Source organism: Elgaria multicarinata, chromosome 6 (genome assembly GCF_023053635.1).
Source record: "Elgaria multicarinata webbii isolate HBS135686 ecotype San Diego chromosome 6, rElgMul1.1.pri, whole genome shotgun sequence".
In the NCBI taxonomy this organism is placed as follows: Eukaryota; Metazoa; Chordata; class Lepidosauria; order Squamata; family Anguidae; genus Elgaria; species Elgaria multicarinata.
The window spans coordinates 82,431,463-82,453,928 of NC_086176.1; the positions used below are offsets into that span (position 1 = coordinate 82,431,463).

Genomic DNA, 22,466 nt, shown 5'->3' on the forward strand with positions numbered 1-22,466 from the left:
AAGAGAGATACACAGAAACATTGTTCCCCGGAATGTAGTTTTAGGGGTTGTCACTATAAAATCTGACCTCTGCTGATGCCCATGGGCAGTAGTCTCCTTATGTTTTCCTTTTGTCTCGGGTTGTAAACCAGCATGCCTAACAATCCCTTTACTTCTACGCTTTCTAAACATCCTCTTGGGTTTGTATTCCTCATTACATTTGGTCTTCTTGGTGATACTGAGAACTTCCCAAATCCAAAAGCCACAAATGTACTCATTAGTGGAGTAAAGTTTATATTTCACTTTGGAGAGATTTGCACAAATTTAACTTCTTTTTTAAAACACTTTTGGGGAAATTTACACGTTTGCTCAAGCGCAGTTGTTTTTGCAAATAAGTGCTGTTGTTACTGCAAATGTTCACAAAACTCCCCGAAAGTTTAAAAAAAGATGTTCTACTTTTTGTCCTAGATGAGTCCCAACCACCCTCACTGGGATTCCAATTCTTGCTCCCAAAGAGGGCTTCTCTTTAAATATTATGGCTCATACCTGTTGACAGGCTTTTAGGATGCCAATTATCATGGCAACTATTTTTAAAACCACACTAACCTTTAACGTAGGCCTTAAATAGTAAATCACTGAGATTATGTATTGAGGTATAAAGGGGAATTGCACTCTGCTCATGTGGAGGAAACCTATGTGCTCTAAGTGTACTTTTGTTTGGGGCTGAAACAGGAATATCTATTTGGGTTTATTAATAATATGTTTAATTATTGGAGTTTTAATGAAGGATTTGATAATAAGCAAGTAATTTACTGTGTTCCTCATACTTTCTAGCATACAGTTACATTTTGATTACATTTTTCCTTTGTGAGTACTTGAACACTAAGGAAAATGTGGCAAGTGATATGAACTTCGTACATTTCAGCAGCAAGAATATGCTGATTCATAGCCCAAATGGAAACATTTACCCTGGTTTATCTGCCTCTAATGCCATTAAACCATCCTTGCACTCCTAATGTAAAATCACGTCTCATAATATGGTGTTGTTAATCACCCTATTTTAAGCCCCTGAGCACCATTCAAGTAAGAAGTAGTTTGTTTAGAGATATCTAAAACTTCATGTAACCATTTCCTTTAGTTATCCAGATCCTGGTTGTTGTTCTTTACATGCCTTTTAGCTTTCTGGCTCTACAGCAAAACTGCATATTCACAATTCGAACTGTAAGTGTTTGAATTTAAAAAAATAATGAAATTATGTCAGGTCTAATCAGCTGTGTTCGTTCCTGGAAGCTGAGTACCCATATGCCATTGTCATATAAGGTAGTGCCCTGATGACTTAGATTAAATTATCATAATACACTCTGTCTGGAGCCTAACCTTGAAGATTGTTTAGAAATGACAACTGGCTTCAAAACACAGCAGTATGATTGTTGTCTAGTGTATGCCCCTCCTAACCTCTAACACCACCTTCTTATAGTATTTCGTTAGTTGCTGGTTAGCTTCCAAACTACATTCAAGATGGTGGTGTTGACCTTTAAACCCCTAACTGCCATGAGCCTGGATAGTTTTGAGTTTTATTGCTGTTTGATTTGATTTGTACTTCGCCTCGAGCACCTATTTGGCAGTGGGGCAATTTCATAAATGTATTAAACAAATAAACAGACAATATATTGGAAAATGCCTCCTCCAATATAAGCCTCCTCTATCTGAAGATCTTCCAGTGGTTATACTTCAGGAATCCTCCTTAGCAGCTCAGATTGGACACTCTTAGGAGCAGGGTCTTTTTGGTCATGGCACAGTCTCATTTAGAACACATTCCCTCAAAATATCTATGTGGCTTCTTCCCAGCTTCTTTTTGGGAAGCATAAAAAACTTTTTTTTTATTCCATCAGTCTTTTGAAGCAAGCTAGGAGATACTCTATATCAGGGATGCTTTAGGGTGGATTCCTGCCTTGAGCAGGAACTCAATGGCCTTGTAGGACTCGATGGCCTTGTAGGCCCCTTCCAACTCTGCTATTCTATGATTCTATGTATTGCAGTCAAACAAACACCTTGATTGGAAATGGTCTTAATACACTCTGGGGAAAATACTGTGTCTTTTGAAAAACTTCTTGCAAATTTTATTTATTTAGTACTGTGCTTCTATTGTCACTTCATAACATAAGTTCTCAGGGCAGCTCACAAACAACTACAATATTAAACTACAGTGCCAAATAATAAATGTTGATATAAAAATATTAATGGCAATTTTAGCCAATAGACTGCAACAAGTGATTACAACATTGGTTGGACCAGATGTGATTTATTAAAAACAGGCAGAGGGTCAATAATTTGAGATTATTTATTTATTTATTTATTTATTACATTTCTATACCGCCCAATAGCTGGAGCTCTCTGGGTGGTTCACTAAAGATTAGTTGTGGTTCTCATAGCTTTAAACAGACAAAGAACTGACCAGGCAGCCATTGTCTCTTTGGACGCTGAGAAGGCCTTTGACAAAATACATTGGAAGTTTACGCTTGCTAAATTGAGTAATTTTGGTTTTCCAATGTTCTGCAGATGTTCAGTTACCAGATAATTCCAGGGCAGAGAGCACACCCCTACTAGAGAGGTGTGGCGTATAGTATCATGTCAATTACAGTTTGATCCATTCTCTCATGCAAAATTGACTTTATGGGGAATTCAGATTTAAGAATTGGAAAGAAAGTATTCTTGTGGAGGATGGATAAGATGATTTTTACTTGGATCGATGAACAGGCCCAAACGACAAGTTTTTGTCATTTTCTGATCTATGTGTTAAATATAATTTTCCTACAATGGCTGAATGGCAATACTTGCAATTGGAGCACTTGCTGGAATCTAAGTTTGGTCTGGCCACTTTTTACAGCTTCAGAGCCTCCATTATTAGAAACATGAATAGCAGCTGAACAGATGTCAACCCATGCATTTCAGATTAATAAATAAATATGATACCTATGGTTTAAGACAGGATTGGAACAGGGAATTGGAGTCTTCTATTTTGCCTAATCAATGGATTGCTGCCCTAAAGTTTGTATCTGAAGTTTCTATGGATCTTAGGCTACGCCTTATTCAGCCAAAAAAAAAAAAAGTTTCTTGTTTATTGGACTCCACAATGCCTTTTTAATAAGGGTTTGTCTAACTTGCATAATTGTTGGAGATGCAATGCACCTAACACTTCTTTAATACATATGTTTTGGCAATGCCCAGTAGTTGCCCCCTTTTGGGAGGAGGTTATAATGAGGATAAACTTTGTACTGAAACCATCTTTAATGTGGAACGATACGCATGTCCTCCTAAGCTACCTACCGGCTTCTTGGAAGTTAACACAGGGTCAGTAGAAATGGATTTTCAGAGCCCTTATGACAGCTAAAAGACTTATACTACCATGTTGGAAGGATAATTGATCACCTCACATAATGCAATGGACTGAGGACTTAACAATACTATCATTTGAATGGGAAGCACATGGGCAGGACATAAAGACAATAGCCCTCTCATGCTGCTGTTCCCCAGAAACTGGTATTCAAAGGCATACTGTCTCTTTAACCTGGAAGTCACATATAGACATCATAGCTAGTATCCAAATTCTCTGCTCCATTAATATGTCTAATCCCTTTTAAAGCAATCTAAATTAGTGGCCTGACCATTAAGCACAGTGGATTTGGGGCGTCATGAAATGGCAGAATATTGTTACTTATTTTAGTATTATTGTACTTTTACTGCAAGGGAGGGAGAGAAATATTCATGGGATTATTATGATTTTGTTGCCTCTGGCTTTCTTGTGAATTTATTTGTTGCTCCATCCCATGCAGCAAAATGTCTTGCATTGGCCCTGGAAGTCACCACAACTTGTAATATAATATAATGTAATATAATAAAATAAAATAGTTATTTATTTTTTACATTTTAAATTTCTAAACCACTCCTTCATCTACAAAGGGTCCTTGGGCAATGTACATAAATTATAAAGCAAGTACAATATAATAAGAATAGTAACAATTATGACAATAAGAGGGATTAAAAAGTATTCAACCAGCACATAACAATCAATCAATCTAAAATCAATTTAGACTGAGCTTAAATATAACACTTTAAAATGCCTGGGCAAACAGGAACATTTTTATTTGGTGCTAAAAAGAAAACGAAGTTGTTGACAATTGCATCTCTGCTTGGGAGGGCATTTCAGAATCGGGCTCCAACAGAGAGAAGGCCGCCTCTCTTTTGTAACTGCATAGTGCTTCCTCTGAAGATCTTATTGACTGGACAGGATGATATGTGACAAAATGTTCATTCAGATACTTAGGCCCCAGGCCATTTAAAGACGATAACCAGCATTTTGAATTGGGCTTGGTAGTGAATAGGGAGACAATGTAATTCCTTGAGGATCAATGTAATATGGCTCAGCTTAGGTAAACCATTCACAATTCTAGCAGGCAAATTCTGTACCAGTTGAAGCGTCTAAGCCATTTTCCAGAGCTGCCCCATGTATTATGCATTAAAGCAGTCCAACCTGGAGATAATCAGGGCATGGATCACTGTAGCAAGACTATTTTATCCAGGAAATGCTGCAGCTGGCAAAGCAGATGAAGCTGGTAAGAGCTGCTCTGAACCACTGGGGCTACTTGGGACTCTAGTGATCATTTTGGATCAAAGAGCACCCTTCAAGCTGCAAACCTGCTCCTTCAGAGGAAATACAACCCCATCCAGAACAGACTGAACACCAATTTCCCAGACCCAGGAATCACCGACCCTCAATGCATTCATCTGGTCAAGAATCAGCTTCAGTTTATTGGCCCTCATCCATCCCATCACTGAGTCCAGACAATAGTTCATCACCTCTACAGCATCACCTGATTCAGTTAATATGGAGAAATAGAGCTTGGAGTCATCAGCACATTGATTGTACCGCACTCCAGATTCCTGGGTGACTTCACCCAATGGCTTCACATAGATATTAAAAAGCATAGTGGCGGAACAAATGGAATCTTGCAGGACTCCATAGCTCAAATGCCATGGGGTTGAGCAGAAGTCCCTCCATATTACCCTTCTGAAACTGACTCAGTAGATAAGAGTTTCACTGTGGCACCTGTCCCAATCCACAGAGCCATTCCAGGAAGCTATTTCATAGTTTATCTATATGCTATGTGAAGAAGTACTTAAAAACTTAAGAAGAGCCATGCTGTATCAGACCAACAGTCCATCTAATCTAGCATTCTGTTCAGTCAGTAGCCAACCAGCTGCCTCTAGGAAACTAATGAGTAGGACATGAGTGCAATGTCACCCTCCTGTTCATGTTTCCCAGCAACTGGTATGCAGAGGCATGCTGCCTTTGATACTGGAGGTAGCATATCACCATTGTGACTAGTAGCAACTGATAGCCTTCTCCTTCATGATTTGTCTAATCTCCTTTAAAGCCATCCAAGTTGGTGGCCATCACTGCAATTTGTGGTGGTGAATAATTTAGTTATGCACTGTGGAAGAGGTACATCCTTTTATCTATCCTGAATCTCCCACCAATCAGCTTAATGAGATGAATCCAGGTTCTGTTATTATGAGAGATGGAGCAAAATCCCTCCTGGTCTACTTTCTCCAAACCATGCGTAATTGTGAACCTCTCTTAAGATGTCTTCCCTTACTCAGCTTTTGTCTGTGCTTAATGTCCTATCAATCAGTTTCATAGGTTGACCCCTGAGATCTAGCATTAAGAAAGTTGGGAGAAAAACTTCTTTTCAGTTTCTGGATCCCATGCAAAATTTTATGAACCCATTCTACACCTCCAGGACAATAAAGCTCTGGCATTTGGCCAATCTATCACATCCCAAACTATATGGCTGATCTTATGATGAGAGTGGGAGGAACCCCCTTTCCCCAGCCTTTCTCTTCAGTGTCTGCTAAGGAAAAAGGGCCAATACTTGCCTGAACTTCCCTTCCCTTTGCTGTGATTATGTAAATGTCTGTGGCTACAATCCTACACATTCGTCCTTGCCCGGGACCAAGCCCCTTTGGATCTATTCGAACTTCTGAGCAAACATGCATCAAGTTGAGCCGTCTGCGCTTTTATTAGCAGAGGTGGCTCCCGTTTGGCCCCAGGGCCTGGGGGCCTGGTCCCCTAGCGGGTCTCCCTTTGCCCCTCGATGTGCCTTTCTGGGCATTGTTAGCCCACCTCGTCCTTTCTGCTTCCGGAGGCAGCGATGGGAATGATTTGCTGCAGATGACATCAGCTGCCTGTGGTGGATGCTGGCAAAGCAGCGGCAGCGCGCGTGGCTGTGGCGGGTCCCCTCCTCCTCCTCCTCCTCCTCCTCCGCCGCCCCGCCACCTCCTCCTCCTCTCCAGATCCCAGCCCCGCACTGTCTCGGTATAAAAGCGCCGCCGCCTCCCCACCCTCCCTCACTCGCCCAGCAGCCTGGAGCGCGGCGGTGCCTCACAGCTCGCAGGGATTTGTTTTTTTTTTCCCCTGCCGAGGGAGGCGCCTTTGGAACTAACCGTTTTCTTCCCCTCCCTCCTTTTTCGCTGTCGTCGCCTGTGGGGAGAAGAGCAAGGAAGGCGCCGAGGAGGAGGCGGAGGCGCAGAGGGGCTTGCTAGGATGGCGACGGTAGTGCTGGAACCGGAGTCGGAGCCGTCTTGTAGCCTCCCCAACGCGGTACCCCCCTCGCCTAGCCTGTCGCACCGCTTTCTCGACAGCAAATTTTATCTCCTGGTCGTTATAGGCGAGCTGGTCACTGAGGAGCATCTGAGGAGAGCTATCGCCAATATAGAGCGAGGTAAGGCGGCTGCTGTTCGCATTCCTCTCCCCCCCCCGCACCTCCCCCTCTCCTTCAGTATCCCTGAGAAGAGTTACTTCGTCTCCTTCGCTCCCTTTTCCAGCGTTGGCTGTGGGGACGGGGGTGGGGACGAAGGTACTGGAGGCGACCTACAGGTTGCACAAAAGTCCTTGCTGCTCCCACCATCTCCTGCGGGGGCGAGAGGCGGTTTCTCCGCAACCCAAGACAGAGTGACTCTGCATAACCTTGGCACAGCCTCCCTCGTCCCCATCAGGTCTTCTGCTCATTGTCTCCTTAGCCTGGAATTGGTGTGGAACGGCTAGGCAGACTTCATAGTCCAGCCACACAGAGAAGGTCCGAAAAAGGGAAAATCTGATGCAACCACTCCCTCTCCCCCCGCCCGTATGTATGCGTGTGTTGGGAGGGGGCGAGGATCCTCTGTCTAGAACTGCAGTGCTTCGAGTTGGCAGCAAGATCTTTTCAGCCCAGCTGCCCTCCCTCCACCCCACCCCACCCCACCGCCCTCCAGCCTCTTCTGCAACCCTTTTTGAAAGATTCTCACTTCTTCTTGGAGTTGCATTATGCATGGAATAAAAGAGAAGCTGCAGCTGGATTCACTGAAGGCTGTGTTTTCTTCATGGGTAGGCTGCAGCTCTTATGAGGAGATGGAAGATATGGCACCCTTATAATTAATGGCTTTGTTTTTAACCATAGCTGACTTCAAAACCATCACCACAAACCGCCACCTTGAGATACAGAGAAAAGTTGATCCCCCACTCATCCTCACTTTGGTTGGGGGAAGCTTGTTCAATGGCGCACTCTTAATTTACATCACCGATTACCAAGATTAATGCAAGAGAGGGGGAAATTGCAGGGACCTACTGGTATTTGTTCGTGGGTGGGAGGGTGTTTCGAGGCAGTGTGAATCTCTCAAGTATGTTAGATGCAGTGTCTGGAGATGTACATGACTTTTGAGCTACCGCAGCAACAACGGAGGAGGGAGGAGACAGGCTTGCTCACACAAAGATCTGCATTTGGCTTTGGCATTTTGCTGCACTCGAGAGGCACCAGGAAGGTGGGAAAATACAACACACCATCTTCTTATGCAGTTGATCTTGAGTTTGCCCTGCTCCTTCCTTTTGTGAGTCATTCCTCCTTCCCCCTCCCTATTGTCATTGTACACACACACACACACACACAGACCCCAGACCCCCCAACCAGCTCAGAGCAGAGGTCGTTCAGGTCTTTTGCAGAGCCAGCAACAGTGCCTTCCTTCGCTTTCTCTTTTTCACCTCTTGGTGCTGCTGCTGTTAGGGAGTCTGCCCAGAGATACCGGCTTGTGGGCGTGGTGCAGTCCGCAGTGCGGGTCCCTATGGCAGCCCATAGCGGACAAAGGGCGTTCACACAGTCAAGGAGAAAAAAAAGAAAAGAAAATTTCATTAAATATCCATTTGTGAATAGCCTGCCTTTGCTCCTGGAAAAAAATTAGTAAAAAAATAATAATCTGTAGAGCTCTTGTGTTGCAAAATGTGCAGCTCCTGATAAAAGATGCAGCAGCTTCCTTTGTTTCTAACTTTCAGCCAGCAGTGGTTTGGGTTTGTTTTCAGGGGCATTTCAACAAAACAGACTTTGGAGAGATTTTTCAAGAGAAGCAGCAGTAACAATGAAGAACAGAAATGGTGGTTGTAACACATGAGTACTTTATCTTTTAAATCTTGCCATTGTCCAGCTACAGCTAAATGCAGTTGTGAACTTAAATTTAGCTTTTTTTTGATAAAAGCCACAATAAATTGGAACATAGGTAGAAGCAAGTGGATAGCTTGTAGTAATGCTCTTAAATATAATACTGTGTCCATTGTATGAATCTGAGGAATGCAATTGTGCAATGGTTCAAGTAGGATATATGCTACATATTTTGAAAAGTAAAGCTTTAAATATCAATAGGTTGTATACAAATACTTGTTAAAATCAAGTTTTTGAGCAAATTAACTGGTTGTGGCTTCATTTGGGAGAGAAGGATAAGGGATTTCAAGCATCTGCCATTGTCAGGCAACCCTTCAGGCAATGCCTTGGATACATTCTTGCTATATAGGTGTGGTTCAGCAGATGGAGGACTTCATTTGGCTCTTTGTATTGTTGCTTCACTCCCTACAAGTGGTTCTAATTCTAAACTACTTGGGCATTTCTTCGTGAATCTATATTTTTGTGAAGACAGGACCACCTGTATTGGTAGCTATTTTTGTAAGTGACCTGTTTTGTAAGTAACCCATTGTAAAGTGACAGAAACCAGCCGGCTTTGATCTTTGTTTTATACTCCTCTCGTTATTTTGTTTCTAGATTTATCTAAAGTTTTAAGGCAAGCCAGCAGGAACTGCATTTTACTTAAAGTTATTAATAATTTAATATAGTAAATGGAAGTGCATTATGCCCTCAAGGCATCTGATGTCGATCACCCCCACCCCCACCCCAAAGAAGAAATAACATTCAAGATTGAAGTTCTAACACTGGTATATTTTTTCTTGCTGCACACTTTGGTTGTAGCTTCCATCTTAAATATTGGATTAGAAACTGGGAGTGATAATAACTTTAGAAATTTATGACTGCAACATCATTTATTTGATTCTGAACCTTGACTGGGGAAAGTCTGATTTTTTTTTTCCTGTGGAGCAGGCATAGCTTGATTAAAACACTTTCCTTTGGAAAATCTTAATGAGCTAGCACATGAGCTATGTGTTTGCAACAAGGCCTTCAAGATTTCAGGTATCTTACTTGTGCTGTCAATGTTGTCTCTTGGGTGCCACCCTTAAAGATGCTGGAATAATATGAATCACTGCAGAGAAATTTGAGAAGACATCATGTACTGATGACTTATCTTGAATGATCTGGAGGCAGGTGGTTTTTGTTTTATTTTAAATATTGTCAAGAGGGGCCTAGAGTTTACAGCCTTATCTAGCATGATTTGAGAATTTCCACTAAGCTGTTTATTTTAATGGTCCTGTCATCCTTTTTGATCACTTAAGACTCTTGGATCTGTACAAAACTCAAGATTTGTGGGTGTGCCCAGGTTGCAAATGGAGGGCCTATTTTCAGATCTGCTTCACTTCTTATGGAAGGAAACAAACAGCCCTATCTCAATTGGACTTTCATTCATCACTCACGTTAATAGAAACAAATTTAAAGACCTCCCCCCACTATTAATTAATTTTGGGTTGTTTTTCTCTCAGAACTGCTGAATTATAGGGTTTTATTGTGGAACTGACATTGAATTGTTACCATGCTTTATTTTAAAGTCATGTGTCTGGCTTCTATCCACACTGAAAGTCCCCATTTGCCTCAAGAGAACTGTATGCTATACAGCAAAGAATGAAATATGGATGAATTAAAAGAAAAGGAAGGCATCCAGTAAATTGCTGAATTTGACTACCAAATGCCTTTAAACCCAACAGTCCTTCTCCAAGTGGGTTGTTCATGATCAATACAAATGTGGCCCTGAAAGAGCATGTGTGTACATGCATAGACACATTCATGCATCTAAATTCCCCTTGTTATTTTTTATAAAATATATGCATAAAATATGAACATTATCACTCTGCTGCATTTAACTAACTCTTAATATATCCTATGAAAGATAGTAAAAATGTGCTAGACAAACGGACACCAAACCAGTATGTTAATATAAGCAGCTGTGCTAGGTAATGATAGTATCTCTTTGACACTTTGCTTTATGCTGTATAGGAAATAACTGTTACAGTGCAATTCTATGCATATTTAAAAACGAAAAAGTCCTACAACTCCCAGCATGCCCCAGCCAGACATTTAGGACTGGGGAATGCTGGGAGTTGTAGGACATTTTTGCTGTCTACATATGCATAGGATTACACACTTAAGAAGTAATTCAGTCCTGTTCATTCATTTTGAATCTTTGACTGTATAGAACACCCTTTCCTACCCTCCAAATGTGTTGGGCTACAACTCCCATACTCCCCAGTCAGCTGCCTAGGGGATTATAGGAGTTGTAGTCCAACACATGCGGAGAGGGACAGGCTTGGAAAGGCTGGTATACAGCTTTTGCCCTTGATAACTATATACTTGGGAGTAACCATGTAAAAGATTTCATCTGAGCTTTTATTGATTTTGATGGGGCATGTGGATAATTGTATAGGATTGCAGCCTTATTCTAACCCCCAAGTATTTGTCTAAAGCAGGGGTGGGTTGGACCCAACTCCATCATCCCTGATCATTGGTCATGCTCGCCATGGGTTCCTCACCCCTGGTATAATGGATTGATTCACACATGTGTGTTCATCACTTATTGACTGTAGCATTAAGTGGTGACTTGGATGTGTGAAATTAGTCACCATATATAAATTGGCAAGCTCAGGTTTATTGGTCCAAGGAAGAGGAAGGCAACATGTGGCCCTCCAGATGTTTTGGCCTACAACTCCACCCTTAATGGTGGCCTAGAAATAATTTTAGATAGATAGATCCACCGTAGTCTGCATAGCTAATGGTTAGGCATCATGGAAGTTGTAGGCGACAACATCTGGAAGGCCACTAATTGCGTACCCCTAATTTAGGGCAAGGAAACCTAGTACCATCCAGATATTTAAGACTATAAACCTCATAAGCCCCAGCCAGCATAGCCAATTGTCAGGGGTTATGGGAGCTGTAGCCAGCTTGCCTGTCCCTGGTCTAGACGTGTGATCATCACTTTTGGTACAAGATGTCCTGCTTCAAGCCCATGTAACCAGAAGAAGTGGGGCCACACCTTTTAGGAATTTTTTTTTTAGAGGAAGAACTGTTGGTCAGTGGCAGACCACAAGCTTTGCATGCAGAAGGTCTCAGTTTCAGTCCCTGGAAATGCCAGCCAAAAAAAGAAAGAAAGAAAAAAGATTTTGGGACCAGGTGATGAGAAAGACCTCTGCAGGGGGGGATCTACACTACTGCTTTAAAGCGCTTTAAAGCGCTTTATAACAGTTTTGACAACTGTTGGGGCCCAGGACACACTGCATATACAGGTTTCGAAACGTTTTCAAAGTGTTTTAAAGCGCTTTAAAAGCAGTAGTGTAGATCCCCCCCCCCCCAGGAGAACTGCTGCAGGACTGAGTAGACATAAATCTGATTTAATATAAGACAGCTTCCTATGCTCCTAATCTCAGGCAGAATATTGCCTTGTGTCAACTGAAACACAGTATTTTTCAGTGGAGACAGTTTAAGCATTTGGCTGAGAATCAGTAATGATGTCATAAGGCAAATGATTAAAAAATGAAGGGCAAATAATTTCTTTCTTTTTTGGGGTGGGGCGGGGGACTCTTGACACATTTGGCCATTACTGAATCTCAGAGGCTTCCATGAAGAGCAGGGATGAAAGTCCTTTCTAACTAATTTAATACAACAATATGAGTTTTCTGGAAAAGTTGGAATTTGAAAATTTCCAGATCTCCATCCCACAAAGCCCAAAATAGACTGGGATATGATTCAGCATGTTTATATTTTATAGGTTTAGATTTAGTGAACAAAAAAAGCATGTCATGTAAATGTCCTGTTATAATAAGTACCTCATTTTTTTCAATAGCCAAATGTATTTGAGTGAAATATAGAATTAGGAAAAAAGGTTAAATAAAGCACTCCCCCCCCTATAAATTCAAATCTTTGCTCAGGAAATATTTTTATTTTTATTGGAATACTTGTAACACTGAAGTTTGTTAACATGCTAATTTTAGCATGCCCAAATTGCTGGGATAATTTGGGGAAATGTTTGAGCAAATGCTTCCTAAGGGAACCTCAACAATTTAGTTACAACTTTAGGCTAATTCAGCTTGATATTGTATCAATTCATTATGCTGTTAATTTTATGAAATAATGCATTTTAAAAATGGATTCTTTTTCCTGACAAAATTTAACCATTTTGCTATGGAAAAAGTTTTATCCCCATGACTGGTTAGTACATTGCTGCATACTTAACTTTTTCTATAATTGGTTTATTTCAAACAAATTATTACTTTAAGTCACAACTAATTCAAAAATAAATTGCAAATGGCTGACATACACATTATTATTTTGCTTATAATAAATCGGCAGGATCTGTCAGCAGTTTCTACTAATTTCTCCTTTCAATCAAAAGCTATATATAAGTAGTTCATTTTGCCATTATCAGTATGTCCCAAGCTTTGTTTAACCATGATGTTTAACTTTAGTGAAGAGTTCTGAAACATATTTGATAAAATGCATTCTTCTAGTATCTGGCATATATCATCTGTCTGACAAACTTGATTGGATTAAAACTATGTAACAAGGGACCATATGAAAAATAGTTTTAGATAAGCAGATCCAAGTTCATGTGCTATAGAAGGAGCAAGCTAGAGAGAATGACATTGGTGGTGCAAAAGCATCATTGGAGGCATTGACTTTTAGTGCAAAGTAAAATAACAATTGCACCATGATTCACATTGTTAAGAGGGAAACAAGTTGACATTTTTTTCTAATAAGATTTTGTTGCTATTGCAAACTGCAATCAAACCAATAATTGTTTGAATTTAAAATTGTTCCTACAGAACTTTTAACAGCTCTGCATGGTTTTCTAGGCCTCTTGAGGTAACTTCTTAGCCACAACATGGCTCTTATAATAACATCTCAACCCTAAGGTGTGGCATATATTTTGCTAAGGATGGTGGGAAAGAAGTAATGATCTAACTAAAAAGGAACTCCTGCTGGTATTAATGTGCTTCTGTAGTTGAGAGGTGCTTCTCCCCCTTTAGTTAGCCACTTCCTACTTTCAAACTACAGAGTTTTATATACATGTTTGCATTGTCTTCTAGGCTCTGCTTTCTCATCAGGCGAACAGTTTGGTCATTTAGGTTGCAATCATTGGTCACTTACCAAAGTAAGCCCCATTGAACTCTATGGGACTTGCTTCTGTGTAGATCTGTACAGAATTGCATTGTTAAAATTTCTTTAACCTTATATACTTTTTTGTTTCGGTTTTGTTTAAATTTCTGCCATCTGAAACAAGGCAGGTGACCTTTTGAAATATGATATTGCAACTAGTTTGGACTTGTTTTTAAAACATCTGCATTTTTTCATGCCATGTAGGCTTTTTTGTTTGTTTCAAAAATACAAACCTGAAACTGTCCATTATGATTATGTGCATTTAACATTTAGTATTTGTGTCTTGTAGAGTTCTGTATCACAGGGAAACCTTTCCTAAACAAACAGTAAACTTCATTTAAAAATAGTATATTTTGTTTTAAGAGGTTCCAGTGTAGCACATTAATATCTGTTAAAAAGAAATGTAACCTATTCATATACAGGATTTTATTTTATTTTATTAAAAAAGGCAGTGGCAAGAATATTACCTACTTGGTTGCACTCCCATATTTAACTCTACCCATGGTAGGGGTTGGTGGTGGGTTTGAACCCCACAGGCTTTCCATGTGACTTAATAGTCAAGAAATCCACCCAATATTGGTATGTTCTGGAGACCCTGAAGGGCAATGGAGGGCAAACAGTGTAATTTCTTCACTAGAAGAAGAGTTCACATATGGGTCCTAGTCACAAAATTGGACTAGCATCTATTGATTTATTACCTTATTAAAAGTTGACAGACCCGGGGCCTGGCTGGTGACAGGCTACTCCAGAAGATTCCTGCACTGACTAGGGGGTTGGACTTGATGGCCTTATAGACCCTTCCAACTCTACTATTCTATGATTCTATGATTATAGGCAGACGGTATGGCTGGAGGATTGGGGCTCAGGTACTGGATCAAACAAATAGGAACCAAGAGCCAGAGCAGGAGATATAGTCACAGACAGGCTAAAAATCAAATACTAGATTGGATAGATGAAGTGAGACAGCCAAGAGAGAGTTTTTCCTACCCAGTGGGATGAATTGTTTGGACTGTGAGCTTAGATTGCTTAGACTACAAGGGAGGGTTTTACAGACTTCGTGCCTGTCCATCAAACTGCAAGGTCAGTTGACCACATTCAGTCTGTGAGTTCAACTGAGAGCATTTAGGCCAGCCAGAGGGCACCCTTGTTCTCTGGAAGCTTTCTCCCAACCTGGTTTTGGGCTTGAACTAACATCAACCCCTGCCAGCCTGGTCAACAGTCAGAAACTCCAGGAGTTGTCATCCAAAATATTTGGAGGTAATTAGGTTGGGGAAGGCTGTTTTATGGGGTCTGCTTTTGCTGACTGATTCAAGGCACAGAACACTAGTGGTGCTGGAGATAAGTCACCAAAGGCTGTCTGCTGGAGACCTGAGTTTCAGACCTCCCCTGGGCATTTTATATCAATTTAGGGCTAGTCAGCTAAAGACCCTTGATCAAACACAAGCTCATCCCTTATAATGAAATACGTCAGAACAAATGAAATCTCAGAATGAAAGGGTAATTTGGCATACTGATGTACTTGCTATAACATTGCTATTTATGACAATTTGCCCTTTCCTTTAGGAACCTCTTGCATGTATGCCAAGGTCTTTGAGATATGGTAGGTAGGAACACATGATAAGGTGTTTTCTGTGCCCCATACTGTATGTAGAATGTAATCTTGGGCCTTAGCTAGATCAGGCTATATCCCGGGGCGAACCCTGGGATTGTCCTTATGCGTCCACATTACGCACAGGGGATCCCGGGATCAGGGAGGGATCATCTCTCCCTTGCCCCGGGATAGAGCCCTCCCCTTTGGGCCTGCTTTTTCTGTGGTCCCAGGCTGAGCTCGAGACTGTGGAACGTGTGACCCATTTCTGCGGCTTGATTACTCGCACGGAGCTGGGAGCCACACACGGGACACACGCTCCCGGGGTGGTGTGGTGTGGTGCAGGGAAATGAATTTAAATTTTTTAAAAAACTTACCTTTACGCACGACTGTTTGTGCGCTGCCGTCGCTTAAAGAAAATTAAAAAATGGCGGGCATGACCTCTTCCTGAGGTCATCACACCCTACATGTAAACGGAGGAGGGATCTCGCGTTAATCACAACACAAGATCTTCACTCCTCCAATTCGTGGTAAAAGGTAGGTCTAGCTAAGGCCTTAGTCTTTACTGGTGTTCTTCTGGTGCTTAAAGACTCTTCTCTTTATGCAAGCTTTTAACTCCGTTGTCATTTAAGTTATTTAGTATTGTCTATTACCCAGATTTCTTCATTCTTCCCCACCCCCACCTTTTCTTACACTGTTATAGTTATGATGATGTGGATTGTTGTTATTTTGATTCTGAGTATTGGATTTTGATGACAACTTCGATTGCTCTGCAGGAGAGGGAAAGCAGGATATTTTTATATATACATACAGTAATATTTATAACTTTATGGTGCATGCCTTTCTGTGTGACCACAAAGGGACTAATGGAACTCGGTGTACAATTGTGCCTTTAGGGAAAGAGTTAAATAATAAAGGTTTTTCTTAGGGCCTGTGTTCTAAGGGTTAGGATCTTGTGCCATGGTGGTCATTAATGAAAATTAAATATTGTTATTCAAGAGAAGACACCACTTTATATACTTTAGTGACCATTTCACTTATGGTTGAAGCCTGGACAATGTTTGGGTTTCCAGTTTACCAACATTTTTATATACAAAGAAGTGGAAATTCTAATTCAGTGGAGGCTGGTGACTTATATGACAGTGGGGTAATGAATCCGCTCTGGGTTTCAGTCAGAATCAGTCACAACTCTAAAAAAGCTGTACTCAATCATAGTACAGAACCATATCCTCAAAGTGGGCTCAGCATCTTGGTTAGCTCCATGAGAGTTCTGAGTGGTTCTGACTGAAGTCCAGACAAGATTCACTGCCTCACTGATATCGGAGCCACCGGCCTCCACTGTTCTAATGCAAGTTAGGGATTGTGAGTAGAGAATAACCTACTAGTCTATTGTATTGTACCTGCAATAGTCCAGTGATTTTAAAAAGGGTAGTTTCCTATTTCCTATTTTACATGGTATTATTCACATGCATAAGTAAAACAGACATCTTTTATTTTATCTTCAAAAAGTAAAATTTGTGTAAGAACTTCCTGGGTAGATTTATTTGTATATAACATTGAAACAATAGTTTAAAAAAATGTTACAAATTGGTTTGAGAATACATATTAGTTGGCATTCTGTAATTCTGCCACATAATAGCAGAGCTACTAAAATGTTTGTGCTTGCAAGGGCTGGAGCTGAAATTCTTTTAATAACTGTACTCCAAAGTATTGAAGAATGCTCAGCATGTTGAAGGATTAAGACAGAGAAAATGTGAATAAGAGGTGGAAAAAACTTTTAAAAACCTACTTTTTGCCTTTTAAGAGCAGAGAGTCCACAGCCTAGCTAGATGGATAGGTAGGTAAATCGTTACTTAGATTTTATTAAAGAAAATCCAGAAACTTGCATTCTATTCTTATCCAAGAATTACAAGTTAATGTATTTTGTCTTAATTTTTAGGAATCCGATCATGGGACACAAACCTAATTGAATGCAACTTGGATCAAGAACTTAAACTTTTTGTGTCTCGCCATTCAGCTCGATTCTCTCCAGATGTGCGAGGTGAGGTTTGTCTTTCTGTCTTTACCTGTACATAGCACAGATAAACACCTATGTGCATGATGAAACTTGGTTTCAGTTTAATACACTGAATTGTTTTTTTCCTAGTACAGAGTAAGCATTTGGGATAATACATGTTATCAATGTATTTGCATGTATGACTGAATATTATATATAGAATCATTTGTGGTTAATAACAGAATTGTAAATATATTTGTTTCAAAGAAAGGCCTAAAGTAGTCAATGGAAAATAAAGTCAAGTTTATAAACCTAGGATCACAGCCAAAGGCTGTAATTCTAAACAGACGTACTAGGAAGTAAGTCTCGCTGAGCTCAGTGGGAATTAATTCCCAGGAAATATGCTTAGCTGGACTGTAAGCCTAGTAAATAACCATACTGCATATTGTACTCTGCAAATAGGATTCAGTTTTGGAATATTTCATTTGTACTGTTCTATGTCTTTCCTACATGCTCCTTTTTGCAATAAAATAACAGTTAAGACTTTAAAAATGTTAGCATTGTAACTCTACATATCAGTTAAAGCTAGGGTAATTAGGCTAAGTGGTTTGGCCTAACTTTGTTATACTTGAGCATGTAAATTTGAATAAGCATGCGGTACCTTTACAGACAGATATCATTTCTGCGGGATCAGACTGCATTAACACTTCCTTTAGGCTGCGGTCCTTTACCCCAGGAATGTTGAACCTCTTTCACCCCTGAAGGCCAAATTCAGTTTCAGAAAATCTTTTACGGGCTGCATTTCAGAGGTGGGCAGGGCTAAAAACAAAAGGGGGAAGGGGCAAAATATGGTGGGGGGGAAAGCCAGAATATTTTAGCTTGAAGCTTTTGCTACCAGTAACTAAGACTTTTGAGAGGTGTAGAATGGGGAAAAACTGCAAAAGCCAAGAAAACACCAAATGATCATTAATTAGAGCAGCGGTAGACATGGCCATTTGGGAAACCCGGAGGGCCAGAATGAAATTTCATGTGGGGCAGATTTGGCTGTGGGCTTGAGGTTCAATACCCCTACTATATACAATTGCCTGGGAATAAAGCCCATTGAACACAATGAGGCCAACCTCTGATGTATAGCATTGAAGCCTGAAATTGCTTAAAGCAGGAGCGGGAAACATGTGGCAGGCCAGATGTTGCTGGACTGCAATTCCCCAGCTAGTCTTAGCTAGCATAGTCAGTGGTGAGGGATAATGGATTTCAATGACACCTGGAGAGCTACATGTTAAAAGCTTATTGCATTCCTAAAGAAGATCTTTGGGACCTGAGGCAGTATCCAACTGTGTCATTCCGTTAGTGCAAATGATGTTGCACTAGGTTGCTGAAGTGCAGTTGTGCAAACACTTGCACATTATGCTTGTGCAAAGTCTCATGCAACCTGTTATGCAAGAGGTTGCACATTCTGCTTATGTAAGCAGTTGTGCAACTCATTGTGCAACTCCAAGTAGAACCGGTTGCACAGGTGTAATGGACAACTGCTTGCGCATCGGAAAGCTTCAGCAGTGCTACTTGGGTTTGTGGAATGACATCATTGGATACTGCCCCTGGTTTTAATAATTTAAGTTTTTCTGGGAAAACAAAGGGAGAAAAACTTAAGTCTTAGGCCTTAGCTAGATGACGGGTTAGCCCGGGCTGATACCCGGGATCGCCCCTGTGCGTTCAGATGATGCACAGAGGATCCCGGGCTCAGGCAGGGGTCAACCGTCCCTTGCCCCGAGGTAATGGGCTCCACTTGTAGCCCAGTATTTCCCGCGTCTCGGGTTGAGCCCGAGACTGCGAGCGTGTGGGCTGTTCCGCGGTTTCTCCCGGCTTCGGCAATTACTCGCGAGGAGCCGGGGGAAGCTGCGCACTGGGCACAGCACTCCCCAGGAGCGCTGTGCCCATTGGGGCCAGGGTGCGGAGAGAGAGCGGGGCCAGGGGGGATCGGGGGAGTTTTTCTTTAAAAAAAACCGTACCGTTCGTCTTGTGCTGCTGCTCCTTGGAAAAAGAAAAAAATGGCGGGCGTGAAGGCTCTCTACCAGAGTCACCTCGCCTGACGTCAAGACGAGGGTGGAATCTCATTATTTACAACGTGAGATCACCCCTCCTCACGCCCGGATTTCACGGTAGGTCTAGCAAAGGCCTTAGACTGATTTTGCAGCAAGTTGCAGGGGTGCGGTGTTTGCATGACTTTCTTGTCTTCTTCACAAATGGGGTTAACATGGTTTCTGTAAGGAGGGAGGATGTGGGCTTATATGGCCAATTAAATAAAATTCTGACTAGTACTTGCACACACCCAATGTGTCCTTTGATAACTTTGCTCAAAGTCTGATGTGCACAGGCTTGGTGAGCTTCCTGTTTCAAGCTGAGCTAACTTTTCTAGGCCTAGTTTCAGATAGTTTATTTGATATACACATGCAGCAGAACGGACTGCATTATTTGAGGATGCAGGTAGGGATTGTCATTGTTGAATACTCTTCAATTAGAAAACAAAACCTCACTACACATAAATAAAATAGCATATCTGGGACAAAGGTTCTCTACTAGCCTGTTCCCTGCTGTGCAGATTTTCTGCTTGCAGGGAATTCATTTTTTTTTTAAAAAAAAATGTAAGGGAGTAATGTGAGTCCCCACCCGTAGTCTGAACTGGTACAGTCCATTCTGCCACTTTATTCTGCTGCATTTGTAGATTCAGCCTTCTACTTCTGCCTAGAGGAGAACTAGGATCAATACAGAATACAGTGTTTCTGAGAAAAACAGTCTGTCTTGTTGTAACTGTAGTCCTAGTAGTGCAATTTATTGTGTTACAATAATTGCATAGCAGATGACAATATAGATTGGGTTATAAAAAGTTGCACGTTGACTGCATAGGAGTAGCTATTATGAATGACATTTTGATCTTCTCTGTTTTAGGCTGAAGTATGTACTTAGGTCTGGATAACTTAGTGGTGGTCCCCCTGCCTTGTCTCATTATTTAGATTTGGTGGCAGCTTGAGTACTTAGAGTGACTTCACTCCCATTGACTCAAGTATTCCTCAGATGCAGAGCTCTGTGAATACTCTTAAGGCTGCAAGTGTGTGCACTGGAATCACTGTATTCGTCATGAAGTTATAAGAATTACTGCAGCAAATTTATGACTTTAATTAAAAGCTGATATGTCTCTTGCTTAGACAATGTGTTAGATAGCATTATAATAAATTAAAATAATGCAAAACATCTGCTTCTGTTCAGATGAATAAAGAAAGATGATATGCATCATGTTTCTGAATAGTGTGATTTAAAGTACTCTAGGAAATATTTTCTAGGGAAAATATTTTTAGCCTTTTTTGTGTCTACATTTGTATGCTTAATCTGTCATCAAGTAGGATTATAGTTTAATTTCATCATTACATGTATGGTGTCAGTTCTAAATTTGTTTCTACTATTCCAGTCTTTGAACAGAAACTGAGAAACAATCAATATTCAAAGTATTGAAAGGAAGCTGTCTTAAATGTGAAAATTCCAAAGAAATTAATAAAGTGAGGTTAATACCCAACTTCACAGTGCTGTCAGAGTGCTAGACTAGTGCAATATCATCACAACTTGCTAGGCAAAGAGGAAATTTATTTATTTATTTATTTATTTATTACAATTTTATACCACCCAATAGCCGAAGCTCTCTGGGTGGTTCACAAAAATTAAAACCATGAAAAGCATAATAAAACAACCAACAGTCTAAAAACACAAATACAAATTTAGTGGTTTGCTCTTGAAATTTGGTGGGAAATCCTTGCCCCCCCCCCTTTGCCTAGCAAGGGCTAATGACATTGCTCTAGCATTTGTTGTTGTTTATTCGTTCAGTCATTTCCGGCTCTTCGTGATTTCATGGACCAGCCCACGCCAGAGCTTTCTGTCGGCCGTTGCCACCCCTAGCTCCCCCAAGGTCAAGTCTGTCACCTCCAGAATATCATCCGTCCATCTTGCCCTTGGTCGGCCCCTCTTCCTTTTGCCTTCCACTTTCCCTAGTATCAGCCTCTTCTCCTGGGTATCCTGTCTTCTCATTATGTGGCCAAAGTACATCAGTTTTGCCTTTAATACCATTCCCTCAAGTGAGCAGTATGGCTTTATTTCCTGGAGTATGGACTGGTTTGATCTTCTTGCAGTCCAAGGCACTCTCAGAATTTTCCTCCAGCACCACAGTTCCAAAGCATCTATCTTCCTTCGCTCAGCTTTCCTTATGGTCCAGCTCTCGCAGCCATAGGTTACTACAGGGAATACCATTGCTTTAACTATGCGGACCTTTGTTGTCAGTGTGGTGTCTCTGCTCTTAACTATATTATCAAGATTTGTCATTGCTCTCCTCCCAAGAAGTAAACGTCTTCTGATTTCCTGGCTGCAGTCAGCGTCTGCAGTAATCTTTGCGCCCAGAAATACAAAGTCTGTCACTGCCTCCACGTTTTCTCCCTCTATTTGCCAGTTATCAATCAAGCTGGTTGCCATAATCTTGGTTTTTTTGAGGTTTAACTGCAACCCAGCTTTTGCACTTTCTTCTTTCACCTTTGTCATAAGGCTCCTCAGCTCCTCCTCGCTTTCAGCCATCAAAGTGGTGTCATCTGCATATCTGAGATTGTTAATGTTTCTTCCTGCGATTTTAACTCCAGCCTTGGATTCATCAAGCCCAGCACTTCGCATGATGTGTTCTGCATACACGTTGAATAACCCTAACCCTAACCCTAACCCTAGCATTAGTTTATGCCTAATGCAACACAATTAGTGCTAGTACTGTGATAGTGGTGAATAACTTTTTGGGGGTCTGGCTGTACAATTAGAAGCATGATTTTGCTTGTATTCTTGCACATTTCTTAGTGTCTTGACATTGCAGCCTGTATGAACCTTTGTTCCGATATTCTTTACAATACCACAAAAAGGATTTTTTTGTGACCCTAGTCATACAGTAGAAAGGAAATTTCTTTAAGGCGGAGCCACCTAAGCCTCATCCTATGTAAAGGGATGAACTTGGCTAGGTTATAGTGCCCTTGCTATATAAGAAGTGAAATTAAATGACAAAACCTGCACTGATGTTATCATCAGGTATTTATGTTAAAGAAATGAGAAATCAATTTAATGGTTGCTATGACAAAAAGATCAGATTTTCAAATGTTGTAAGGAGCGGCTTGTTTAGGAGGTGGAGCCATTATGATTCTTCATCTACAGCTGAAGG

At 41.0% G+C, this 22,466-nt stretch overlaps 1 protein-coding gene across 1 annotated transcript in view; it reads left to right on the forward strand.

Moving 5' to 3' along the window:
- The first annotated feature begins 6,328 nt into the window (after window positions 1-6,328).
- The window catches only part of MAP1B (microtubule associated protein 1B), a 79,231-nt gene continuing 63,093 nt past the window's right edge, over window positions 6,329-22,466 (forward strand). Inside the window, exons 1-2 of the mRNA XM_063127916.1 lie at window positions 6,329-6,761; window positions 17,177-17,278. Coding sequence (XP_062983986.1) covers window positions 6,584-6,761; window positions 17,177-17,278 — 280 coding nt within the window. The 5' untranslated portion in view covers window positions 6,329-6,583. The remainder of the gene's footprint in view (window positions 6,762-17,176; window positions 17,279-22,466) is intronic.